The 13,372-nt window shown below is 45.2% G+C and overlaps 1 protein-coding gene across 1 annotated transcript; it reads left to right on the top strand.

The window, feature by feature from the left end:
* Positions 1-5,705: 5,705 nt before the first annotated feature.
* LOC138929208 (uncharacterized) lies at positions 5,706-9,640 on the top strand. The gene is made up of 4 exons (XM_070288521.1): positions 5,706-6,818; positions 7,365-7,590; positions 8,034-9,011; positions 9,093-9,640. The coding sequence occupies exons 1-4, from the start codon at positions 5,706-5,708 to the stop codon at positions 9,638-9,640; spliced, it is 2,865 nt and encodes a 954-aa protein (XP_070144622.1).
* Positions 9,641-13,372: the final 3,732 nt, after the last annotated feature.

Here is a 13,372-nt window from a genome sequence, read left to right as displayed (position 1 = left end):
TTGGGTAGAGCCACACATGTTTAGAAAAGCCATCAACTATGACAACGATATGATTGTAGCGTTTGGTCGGCATCTCCATTGGCCCGACGTGATCGATGTGGTATGTGACAAAAGGTAGCTCACCTTTGTCAATAGGAGTTAAAAACCCTTTCCTCTTTCCTGCTTTGACATTTACGATTATGCATCTGATGCAACTTTCGACTATTCGCTCTGTCTTTCAAGTGCAGATCTGTGCTTAATGCGCAGGAACATTTTCCCAAAGATAGGCAGCAAATTTCTCACTGGAAGAGAGAAATGCTTGACTGGAATAGGCGAGAGTCAGGTATTGACGTTTGGAAGTATAATCCTACCAGTTGAAATAGACAACATCGAAATGGAAGTAGAGTTCCACATAGTTCCGGAGGAAGACATGGGTTTTGACGCTATTTTAGGCAGAACTATTCTTGACATTGTGGACATGAAAGTTACAAAGGAAGGCACCGAGTTTTTGCGTCGAAACGCATCCAGAAGTATCGATGAAGAGCAGAGCAACATAGATACCGAGTTTCTACAAGAGTTTAGGGGCATGTGTGCAGAACAGGTGGCAGTTTCAGGTCAAGTTGATTTGTCGCATTTAGATCAATCTCAGGTGGTCGAGGTCAAGAATTTGATTGAGGAGTACGTAGCCGAACGCAATGTAGACGCACCTGTACAAATGAAAATCATTCTGAAGGACGAAATACCTGTTTATCAGCATCCACGGCGCTTACCTGTCTGTGACCAGAAAACAGTGGACGATCAAGTTAAGGAGTGGCTTGCAGAGAAGATTATCCAACCGAGTACCTTGGAATATGCGTCGCCAGTAGTTTTGGTATCCAAGAAAAACGAAAGAAGCGTCTATGTTGTGACTATCGGAAGATAAACGAGAAGATTATTCGAGACAATTTCCCTATGGCTCATATGGAGACAGTTCTGGACAAGCAGCAAGGATCCAAAATATTCACCACTTTGGATCTAACCAACGGTTTCTTCCACGTTCCCATTGAACCAGGTTCTCGAAAGTATACCTCGTTTGTAACTCAGTCAGGACAGTTCGAATTCCTTTATGTTCCGTTTGGCATATCGAACTCGCCTGCGGTTTTCACCAGATTTATCATGGCAGTTCTAAGAGAACTCATTGCTACCAATGTTGTCGTTGTTTACATGGACGACGTAATTATTCCCAGCCAGGATATTAAAGAAGGACTTGCTAAGTTAAAAGATGTGTTAAAGGTAGCTTCTAGAAACGGTTTGCGTATCAACTGGAGTAAATGTCAAATACTGAGCAAAAGAGTACAGTTTCTAGGCTACATCATTCAGAGTGGAACTATCACTCCAGGTCCCGAGAAAATACAAGCCGTGCAAGAATTTCCCGAACCGCGAGACAAGAAAGGTATTCAGAGATTCCTAGGTCTGACGTCCTATTTTCGAAAATTCATTAACGGATACGCTTCCATTGCCAGGCCTTTGTCGGATTTGCTGAGAGGTGATTTTAAGTATGAATTCGGGGAGAAACAACGATTGGCGTTTGAAAAGCTGAAGACTGCTCTCATCAGTGAACCAGTCCTGAAGCTGTATAATCCAAATTTACAAACTGAAATTCACACAGATGCTTCTAAGCACGGTTTCGGCGCTGTTTTATTGCAGAAAGATCCAGAAGACAGTTTCTTTCATCCAGTTCAATACATGAGCCGCAAGACTTCACCATTTGAAGAAAAATACGATTCGTACGAGCTAGAGGTGTTGGCTATTATTGGAGCTCTAGTCAAGTGGCGTGTTTATGTTTTGGGCATAAAGTTCACGATCGTTACGGACTGTAACGCATTCAAGATGACAATGAACAAGAAGGAAGTTCCTCTTCGCGTCGCACGGTGGGCGTTGTATTTACAGGACTTCAACTACAAGATTGAGCATCGTTCAGGGGCGAAAATGAAACATGCTGATGCTCTGAGCCGAGCTTCGTGTTATTTCTTATCGGACTCCGCAACACATCGTTTAAAGGAAGCTCAAGATAAGGATGAGTGGACTCAAGCAGTTAGGAGCCTTGTGGAAAAGGATGCTTACCAGGATTTCTACATTCAAAACGACGTTCTTTCCAAAGACCCAAATCGCGAACTACTTGTTTTACCTTCGGCCATGGAAAATGAAATAATCCAAAACGCGCATAATCAAGGACATTTCTCAACCAAAAAGACACAGGATCTCATCGAAAAGTCCTACTTCATTCCCAAGTTGAAAGGGACGCGAAGAGGAACTTCCTTCTTGTTCATTGTCATCTTGAATGCGTTACAGTCCGTAACGATCGTGAACTTTATGCCCAAAACATAAACACGCTACCTCCCGCTCCAGATTAGAGACCCGCACGCCCGTCTGCTTAACCTCACCCGCTATGGAATCCAGACGTTCCGAGAGGGTACTGAGTATACGCATCTCAGCTTCCCTCACTAGACCAGCAATTGCTTCAGTCTGCTCCTGGAACCGTATCTTGATGAGCTCCAGCATCTGCGGCGAGGGGGCATCGGAGAGACGCTCAGCGGCTCCAGTGTCCTTCCTTAAGCGTTTGTTGGACATCGACGACATATTTTGTTAAGTGTCTGAGATTTTTGGCAGTGTAAGGTTCTTGGTGTATTGGAGTAGTGTGTTTATTAGTGTTAGTGTAAAGTGGTGTGGGCAGCAAACGCCAAAAAACTTTTCAGCTAGTTTGCTGTTGGAGACTTGCACACACACACAGGCACAGCGTTGTTTACTGGCGTTATTTAATTTGGCAATAAAGCACAAAGTTTTGTATTGGAGTGCAGTTGCAAATTAATATTTAAATCGAGAACAGTTTATGTCACGATTAGCACATCAATACTGTTCATTTGTATATTAATTCACTGATACAAATTGAAAAAGTACGGAGCACTGCAAAACACGACCGCTCTCCAATAATACCAATATTTTACTCCAATAATAACAAGAACAAAACAAAAGGTATATATATATATATATATTTATATATCTCGTCGTTTAAGCTGGTATCATGGCCTAAATTCCGTTTGAGCTGAGTCCCACCGATCTTTTCAGCCTCCCAGACCCTTTTTCCAAGGCGTAGGTTAGGAGCGGCTGCCTCGGCTCTTTGAGCGCGATCTTGGTTACGTAATCCCTTCGTTCAAGTGTCGGCACCCCTTTTTGGCTCAGGAAGCGAGGTGTACGCGGCTATAGCCAAGTTGGTGAGGTTTTACGGAGACCGCTGTCTAAGCTCTTTGGCCTAAACTAACGGCCGATGCCTGCATAAAATCAGATTCGAATATGAATGGCACCTGTTTCTAAGACATACCTTCGGCACAGCAAATAACACTTTTCACTTTGATAGTTCCAATAATATTTCCTTTTATTTATGTAGGAATTTAATATTTAATACAATGATTTATTTGTGGGATTTGGTTTAAACATAAGTGCTTAGATTAGTTTTACAATGTTCTTTTCTTTTACTTTTACGAGCTCTTATTTCACGACTTCTTCTTTTCTGTCTCTACGATCTAGTGATGACAAAACATGACATTCTCGCTTTTCCTAATTCTGCTTATTCTAACTATCGAGTAGTGTTCAGGTCAGGAGTTTTCGTTTGCCCCCCGCGCGACTCCGAAGCGCTCCCGCTTCTGCAAAGCTCCTCAGCGCGCTCTCGCTCTCAGCTTGCGCTCTTGCGCAGCTTGCTCTCTCGCTCTTCTAGCGGAGGCTTTCGACTCTGGGCGATCGGCGGTTCGGATCTCTAACTCCAACTTGTAAATTAATTCCTATATTGAACTCCAATAAAGCGGACCAAGTCCACGATTTTATATTCTGAAATTAACCACGCCCCCCCGGCCTCCTACTATTTCTCTTCGTTTGGTGGTGACTTTTCGCTATTTCTACGGTGTTTTCGGTGACTGCGGCGCGGGAGTGTTGTTTTATAATAATTTGTGCTCATCTGGAAATATTGAAGGAAGAATTCCCCCCCCCCCCAGCCGAACATTTGGTCCTTCGAGCCGGATTTGTGGATTTTTTGGATTTCCGGATTTTATTGGATTTTGGATTTTTGGATTCTGGATTTTTCCAACTCCGCTTCACCAGCAGTTCTCGGCGTTTCATATTTTCCAAGATAAGTACGAATTATTCCGTCGCCCCCTCACTGCCGGTCTTCAGCAGTAGTCCGAACAATTAATTTCGGTCACTCTGCTGCAAGATTAATTTTCCGTGTCAACTCCAAGAGCGAGTTTTCCTGACACCGGCAGTTGAGGAATTTTCCATTTCCTATTTTCCATTTCATAAAATTGGCAAATTTTTCAATCCGTCTCCGTTTTACACGTCGCCATATTCTTTTTCATCCGCTTTCCTCCATACATATTGGCATTTATCCGTACATCAATGTACAAAACGGTTCCGACACAAGAATAAAAATTACATACATATGTCCATTCATATCGGCTTACTTTATTAAGCACGATAGAAAATAAAATTCCATAATAAAAAATTACTAATAATCAAAATACAGTCCGCTATCATCCATATATATACATACATATTATTATATTATAAATCCAGATTATATTTTCTCCATATAATATATATATATATTACACATTATATTTTCATCCCCATACACATATGTACATACATTCCACATACAGTTACATACAACATTTTAAAACCAAGAAAATACAAACATAATAAATAAAGAATAAAATATTAAAACAAAATTTGTAAGCCAGTGTCCGTCTTTTTTCTGCATTTTATTGGTGCGCCTTATATTGTTCCGCTGCCGACGCGACATCTATATACATACATACATACATAACCAAGAGCTTTACATTCTTTACAACGAACATTGAGTTGAGAAAAAAAGGTGTCAGGTGTTCCAATCCCACCATTCCGATCGAATTATTTTTTCCTTATAATTAATATTTTATTAATTAATAATTAATCAATTAATTGCTCATTTAATAATATTTAAAGTTTTGCACGCGATAAATATCCGCAATTGTCAAGGGTACTCCATATATATTTTCTTTGCATTTATTGGGTTATTATTAAATACGAAAATAATAAACAACTCGGCAGTTCCATTCCGCAATTATTTATAAATACAAATAAATTTCGATTCTCGTCGCATTTGCTCCAATTAATATTGGCTCCACTACAAATAAATTTTCCATTCTCGTCGCATTTGCTCCAATTAATATTGGCTCCACTACAAATAAATTTTCCATTCTCGTCGCATTTGCTCCAACTGATAGTGAGGCCGCTACACCTATTTTCGGTTATCATCGCTTCTACGTCAAGTAAATTTTTTCCAGTTTATTTACTTGCAATTCTGAGATTGGTTAATTCCACCATCCACCATCTACCATCCGAGTCCTACGGCATATTCTTGCCATCCATATTCGTTTCGTTTTGACCGTCTCACATTTCTACTCCTTCGATTTAGTTAACGGTATTGGGAGCAAATAATTCTACGATTCGAATTTTATTGGTTAATTCTGAGATTGATTAATTCCGCCATCTACCATCTACCATCCTAGTTCTGCGGCATATTCTTGCCAACCATATTCGCTTCGTTTTTACCGTCTCACATTTCTACTTCGGCGTTTTTAGTTGACGGTATTGACCACAACTAAGTCTAACATTCGAATTCTACGGCATATTCTTGCCAATCCAATCCAAAAAAAATGTCGGAAGGACAAGAACCAATTCCGCAAGACGCGAGTCAGAAGAAGGAGGCAGCGCAGTTAGCGCCTCCAATAGATGGAAGTCAAAGGCGGGAACCGAGTCCGAGAAACACGGGCGCGGGACCGGCAAGTAATTTGAGATCCAAAGCCAAGAGCACTTTAGACGGTATTTTGCTTGAGTTCATAGCGACTAGCGACCGTCTTATCAAATTTGAAAGCCAGATATTTACGGCATCCTCTTCCGAGCCTAGCTTGTTTACCTTAAAGGTCCGTCTGGATCAGATACAATCCTTATGGGAAAAGGTTGAACGGGAGTATGAAACCGCTTCCAAAGCAGCTCTTCGCGAAGGAGGTAGCGGAAATCTTCCGTTACTGCAAAACAAATATGAGCACTGCTATGCGGTGTTCGAAAGATGTGCTGCGAAGCTAAATGAAGACATCGACCGTATGTCCGCCCCCACTTCACCGCCAAGAACAGCTCCGCCGACAGAGACATTCTCAAGGGGTTGCAGTCTTCCACCATGCGATACAGAGATCTTTGACGGAGATTATCTGCGCTGGCCCACCTTTCGTGACCTGTTTACGGCCATTTATGTAAACAATTCCAGGTTAACTCCAGTGGAAAAGCTTTTCCACTTAAACGCTAAAACTAGCGGAGAAGCTCACGCCATTGTGGCCAAGTCTCCGCTGACTAATGATGGTTTCCAATCCGCGTGGTCAGCGCTTCAGGATCGCTTTGAAAATAAGCGATTGTTGGTAAACAGCCAACTAAAAATTCTGTTTAGTCGTCCGACCCTAGGCAGTGAATCAGGCACGGCCTTGAAAGATCTGCAGAGCACAATCCAAGGGTGCTTGATAGCCCTCGAGCATTCACAAATTTCCACGGAAAATTGGGACTGCCTTCTAATTTTTCTAATCTCCTCCAAGTTGCCGAAGGTCACTCTCTCGTTATGGGAGCAGTCCTTGACCAATAAGTCCGCGATCCCAGCCTGGGAAGAAATGAATTCCTTTCTCGAGGAGAGATATCGGACGTTAGAAGCAATTGAGGATGTCCGACCCAATTCTTCCAGCACACAGCATTCAAGGGAGCCCAGAAGTGCACAACCAAGGAGGGTAAATACCTTCGAGACGCAAGTCGGGCCACGCGCACTATTTTGTGATCTCTGCTCCAGAGAGCCTCATCCAGTTCGGCTTTGTCCTCGTTTTTTGCAGATGACTCAACCACAAAGAGCATCATATATTAAACAAAAGAGACTGTGCCTTAATTGCTTTGCAAGGGAACATAATCTTCGTGAATGCCCGAGCAGGCATAGTTGCTTCACATGCAGGGGACGGCATAATACGCTCTTGCACAAAGATACTCCGTCTAACGCTGTTGGCACAGCGCCGGCTCACCCTCCAGAGCAGCCAATCTCAAACACGTCAGTTCATTTCGCCTCCAACCAACAAGGAGTACTTCTAGGTACGGCCATAGTTCATGTGTGACACCGAGGAGAGAATTTTCCAGCACGTGCCCTGATATTTTCAGGCTCCGAAGGCACTTTCATTTCTGAGAGGCTTGCCAACCGGATTAAACTTCCATTTCAAGCCGTAACAACAAGAGTCACAGGGCTCAACCAAGCCAATTCCGGTGTCTCACAAAAAATGTGTCATTTCCAGATGGGCACTCCGGCCAAACCTATGCTCAAGATCGACACGACGGCGTTTGTGCTGCCGAACCTGGCCGGCAATCTTCCGACAAGCACAATTGATCGAAACATTCTTGATAGGCTGCCAAATATGCCATTGGCAGATCCGTCGTTTTTCCAGCCGTCTCAGATAGACCTGCTTCTAGGTGCGGATATTCTTCCGTCTGTCCTGCTATCGGGCTGGAGGCCAAACGTATGTGGGTCCTTATTAGCGCAAGAGACCATTTTCGGGTGGATTTTGACCGGCCCATTGTCTTCAACCACTAGTAGGGTTTCGTCTTTTACCACACAAATATCCATAAAGTCCGAAGCAACCATGGAAACACTTCTCACAAAATTTTGGGAGGTGGAGGACCTTCCATGTAGACTGGTAAAGGAGACGGACAAGTTGTGTGAAGACTTTTTCGTCCGAACAACTACCAGATCCTGCGACGGGAAATATATAGTATCCCTGCCCTTCAAAGATTCAGAGCACATTGACTTGGGGCATTCCAGGAGTTCCGCACTCGCACAATTTCTGAGGAATGAGACTCGCTTGAAGAAGGAACCCGCTCTCAAAGACACTTATGACTCAGTGATCCAAGAATAAATCGATCTTGGCCACATGACAAGATAAATTTCTATCTCCCCCATTATGCAGTATTTAAGCCCGAAAGTGCGACCACGAAAGTCCGCGTAGTTTTCAACGCATCCAGTCCTTCTTCCAATGGGAACAGCCTTAATGACATTCTGTATCCAGGGCCAGTACTGCAGTCCGATCTCACTCTTCAAATCCTGAAGTGGCGGACGTTTAAATTTGTTTTCAATGCCGACATCACCAAGATGTATCGGCAAATTCTCCTAAACCAAGAGCACACTCCGTTTCAGAGGATTCTCTTTCGAAATGGCCAAGGGGATATATCCGACTTCGAGCTTCAGACGGTCACGTTTGGAGTGAATTGTGCCCCTTTCCTGGCCCTACGAACACTGCAACAATTGTCCGACGATGTCAACGCCCAATATCCACGGGCGTCGCATATAATTTCAAATTATATGTATGTCGACGATGTGCTAGCAGGAGCCCATACAGAGGCTGAAGCTATTTTAGCCATTCGGGAGCTGCAAGCAGCTCTGGACTCAGCTGGATTCCCTCTCCGCAAGTGGACATCGAATGAACGTGCACTCCTTAAAGCACTTCCTAAAGAGCATCTACTTTCGACTGATTTTCTTGATCTCGAAGAGGTCAGCACCACCAAGACATTGGGAGTACGGTGGAACGCTACGACGGATGAGTTCTATTTTGTCCCAACAGAGGTCACCATTCAGGCAAACTATTCGAAACGCGACGTCTTATCCCAAATCGCGAAATTGTTCGACCCAGCTGGGTGGCTCTCCCCATTTGTGGTTCAGGCCAAAATCCTGATGCAGGATATCTGGTTAGCCAGCGTCGAATGGGATGAGTTTCTTCCTGCAGAACTACTACATCGCTGGCATGATATCCTTCGGAGCTACAGTTTCCTCCACCAAGTTCGCATCCCGCGTTGGGTACATTTTCAACCAGATGTACAAGTCCAAATCCATGGTTTCTGCGATGCCTCCCAAAAGGCTTATGGCGCAGCGATTTACGTGCGCATCCAGCGTGATGGAATCATTTAATCAAATCTTCTAACGTCAAAGACCAAAGTCGCTCCGGTAAAAACCGTCTCGCTCCCGCGTCTAGAACTGTGTGGAGCCGTCCTTCTGGCAGACTTGTGGACTGCAATTCTGCCTCAGATTCCTTTCGGTCGTATAAAATCTTTTCTATGGACTGATTCCACTATTGTGCTGGCATGGTTGAACAAGCCACCGTGTCAGTGGACGACCTTCGTCGCAAATAGAGTCACAAAAATCGCTCAAAGTACTGATGCCAGCCAGTGGTCTCACGTGCGTTCCGAGCACAACCCAGCAGATCTAGCCAGTCGTGGAGTAGCGGCTGAAGAGTTAGCTACCAGTGAGCTATGGTGGCATGGGCCTTTATGGCTAACTCAGCCACAAGACTCCTGGCCTGCACCTTATGAATCTGTTTCCGACATCGACATCGAGAAGCGACCCATACGTTGCCATTTAGCATGCCCAGAGCAGGACATGCTTGAGCGGTTCTCCAAGCTCGATAAGGCACTTCGAGTTTTCGCCTATGTTCAGCGCTTCATCCAGCGCTCGCAAAAACGACCTACTCCAGGCGAGCTGCAGCTATCCAATACAGAGATTTCTGAGCTGAGCGACTCCTAATTTTCATAACACAGCACAGATACTTTGCGCTTGAATATGCCTGCCTGAGCCAAAAGCGGCCAATTCCAGCATCCAGTTCTATTAAGAACATGAATCCCTTCCTTGATCCTCACGGCCTCATCAGGGCGTGTGGTCGGGTGACGGCCTCCGAAGAATCTCAATAACTAGCCGTATCCTCACTCCGTAGTTTGCTGCTGTCGCTAGTTCTAAGTCATATTTTCGACTCCATACTAATTCGTTTTTTTTGTATCCTACTCCAGATTATAAACAATGTTCCCACGTCTACGTAGCGCCGTCGAAATGGAGAGCAGACGTACACGAGGTATAAATTCCTACCGTTGCCGAGTCTGCCACGGAGTCCACCCTCTACGGAAGTGCCGCAGAGTCTTGCGGCTGAGCATCGAAAAGAGGCTCCGCGCGGTCCTCGCGAATCGCTATTGCGCCAACTGCTTGGCTCACGAGCATTCGGATGGAGCGTGCCGCCGTGGCGATAGGTGCAAGATCTGCAACGGAGAGCACCACACACTGCTGCATATGCAGGAGCAGCCGCTGTATTTACGACGTTCGCGTCAGTTGACGCCGCCCTCTCGTCGCGCTCCAGCTTCTCTTCACCACGCTTCGACCTCTCTTCACCACGCTTCGACCTCTCTTTACCACGCTTCGACCTCTCCTCGGCGCTCTTCGGCCTCTCTTCAGTTTTCGTCGGCCTCTCCTCGGCATTCTTCGGCCTCTCCACGGCATTCGTCGGCCTCTCCACGAACCGCGTCATTCGCCCCGCAGGGAGTTCCGACAGGGCCTTCACTGGCCACGTTGCTTCAGCGATACCGCGTGAACCTCCTCCCGACCGCTCTGGTGCGGATTGACACCGGGACGCGAGTGTCCGACACAGCAGCGCTCATCGACCCAGCTGCATTGACGCGTCGCTGGCAACTTCTTTGCGACTTGCGACGACAGCTGTGGGTGCTGAACAGATCTGTTCAGCCACCGTCGGCTCGAAAACGAACGCCCATGTCCGGCTCGACCTCGTTTTCAAAGTGGAGCCTCACGTGCGCGTCCGCACTCCGATCCGACAGTTGGATGGGTCCTGTCCGGGGCCTGTCACACGCCGTAATGAGGAGCAGACTTTATTGCAACCCATAGTGATTGCAAGGGGGGCGGAATGTTCAGGTCAGGAGCTTTCGTTTCCCCCTCGCCCGACTCCGAAGCGCTCCCGCTTCTGCAAAGCTCCTCAGCGCACTCTCGCTCTCAGCTTGCGCTTTTGCGCAGCTTGCTCTCTCGCTCTTCTAGCGGAGGCTTTCGACTCTGGGCGATCGGCGGTTCGGATCTCTCACTCCAACTTGTAAATTAATTCCTATATTGAACTCCAATAAAGCGGACCAAGTCCACGATTTTATATTCTGAAATTAACCACGCCCCCCCGGCCTACTACTATTTCTCTTCGTTTGGTGGTGACTTTTCGCTATTTCTACGGTGTTTTCGGTGACTGCGGCGCGGGAGTGTTGTTTTATAATAATTTGTGCTCATCTGGAAATATTGAAGGAAGAATTCCCCCCCCCCCCCCAGCCGAACAAGTAGTATTTCAGTATCGTCCTGATCTTGTGTTGCCAGATAACTTAAACCGCTTCGAGTATGCCGCGAAGATAACCCGCCTGTTTCAAATCCTACATTCGGCCCTCCTGACTGTTCATTCGCCTCGAATGGAGCTGACCATGGCTTCATAAATTCAGAAACTGTTGATGTTTTAAACGGACCCTCTGTATCCCCAATGCGTTCTACCTCATATCTTCCATGCCCCTTTACAGCAACTATTTTGTATGGCCCTAAGAACTTTTCCTTAAGTTTCAATCCAACTCCGTACTGAGTTCTCTTTATCGCAACTAGGTCATTGATTTTATAAACTCGATCTTATTTTCTCTTTGAATCAAACGCTTTCTTATTTTCGTCCTGTACCGCTTTTATGCTGTCTCTGGCTGTTTGGCGATATTTCTCCCTTTCCTCATCCAGCTCTTTCACTACAAGCTCCTCCATCAAATCTCTCAGTTCATTGAAATCGGTCAGCCGCATCTCTACTCCTGTTAAAAGCTTGAACGGCGTGATCTTCGTGCTTCTCGGCTCAGTGCTATTGATAATCTGCTGAACTCTTTCGATGTATTTATACCATGCAATCGGACTTTCATAACTCAGCTTTGCCAGCATTGGTACAACGATCTTGTGAATCCTTTCGACTTGGCCATTCCCGCGCGGTACGCCTGTTGCTATAAGAAGATGCTGAATGTTCTTCGACTCGCAATACTCCTTGAACGCTAAAGAGGTAAAAGCTGTGCCTCTGTCGCTTACTATGCGAAACGGATTACCAAAGTGTGCAGCTTGTTTTTCCAGGCAAGCTAAGACTTCTTCGACACCAGTACTACGCGTTGGGTAGAGCCACACATGTTTAGAAAAGCCATCAACTATGACAACGATATGATTGTAGCGTTTGGTCGGCATCTCCATTGGCCCGACGTGATCGATGTGGTATGTGACAAAAGGTAGCTCACCTTTGTCAATAGGAGTTAAAAACCCTTTCCTCTTTCCTGCTTTGACATTTACGATTATGCATCTGATGCAACTTTCGACTATTCGCTCTGTCTTTCCTTTCAACTTGGGAATGAAGTAGGACTTTTCGATGAGATCCTGTGTCTTTTTGGTTGAGAAATGTCCTTGATTATGCGCGTTTTGGATTATTTCATTTTCCATGGCCGAAGGTACAACAAGTAGTTCGCGATTTGGGTCTTGAAAAGAACGTCGTTTTGAATGTAGAAATCCTGGTAAGCATCCTTTTCCACAAGGCTCCTAACTGCTTGAGTCCACTCATCCTTATCTTGAGCTTTCTTTAAACGATGTGTTGCGGAGTCCGATAAGAAATAACACGAAGCTCGGCTCAGAGCATCAGCATGTTTCATTTTCGCCCCTGAACGATGCTCAATCTTGTAGTTGAAGTCCTGTAAATACAACGCCCACCGTGCGACGCGAAGAGGAACTTCCTTCTTGTTCATTGTCATCTTGAATGCGTTACAGTCCGTAACGATCGTGAACTTTACGCCCAAAACATAAACACGCCACTTGACTAGAGCTCCAATAATAGCCAACACCTCTAGCTCGTACGAATCGTATTTTTCTTCAAATGGTGAAGTCTTGCGGCTCATGTATTGAGCTGGATGAAAGAAACTGTCTTCTGGATCTTTCTGCAATAAAACAGCGCCGAAACCGTGCTTAGAAGCATCTGTGTGAATTTCAGTTTGTAAATTTGGATTATACAGCTTCAGGACTGGTTCACTGATGAGAGCAGTCTTCAGCTTTTCAAACGCCAATCGTTGTTTCTCCCCGAATTCATACTTAAAATCACCTCTCAGCAAATCCGACAAAGGCCTGGCAATGGAAGCGTATCCGTTAATGAATTTTCGAAAATAGGACGTCAGACCTAGGAATCTCTGAATACCTTTCTTGTCTCGCGGTTCGGGAAATTCTTGCACGGCTTGTATTTTCTCGGGACCTGGAGTGATAGTTCCACTCTGAATGATGTAGCCTAGAGACTGTACTCTGTTGCTCAGTATTTGACATTTACTCCAGTTGATACGCAAACCGTTTCTAGAAGCGACCTTTAACACATCTTTTAACTTAGCAAGTCCTTCTTTAATAACCTGGCTGGGAATAATTACGTCGTCCATGTAAACAACGACAACATTGGTAGCA

Source organism: Drosophila kikkawai, chromosome X, assembly GCF_030179895.1.
Source record: "Drosophila kikkawai strain 14028-0561.14 chromosome X, DkikHiC1v2, whole genome shotgun sequence".
Taxonomy (NCBI): Eukaryota; Metazoa; Arthropoda; class Insecta; order Diptera; family Drosophilidae; genus Drosophila; species Drosophila kikkawai.
This window is presented reverse-complemented; position numbering and strand designations above follow the sequence as displayed.

What these genes read in the sequence shown, in the direction of transcription:
- LOC138929208 (XM_070288521.1), top strand. Translation starts at nt 5,706, where the DNA reads ATGTCGGAAGGACAAGAACCAATTCCGCAAGACGCGAGTCAGAAGAAG. An exon ending in GAAGTGCACAACCAAGGAGG is followed by an intron (nt 6,819 to 7,364) that starts GTAAATACCTTC and finishes TGTCATTTCCAG; the next exon opens with ATGGGCACTCCGGCCAAACC. An exon ending in GGGCTGGAGGCCAAACGTAT is followed by an intron (nt 7,591 to 8,033) that starts GTGGGTCCTTAT and finishes CCCATTATGCAG; the next exon opens with TATTTAAGCCCGAAAGTGCG.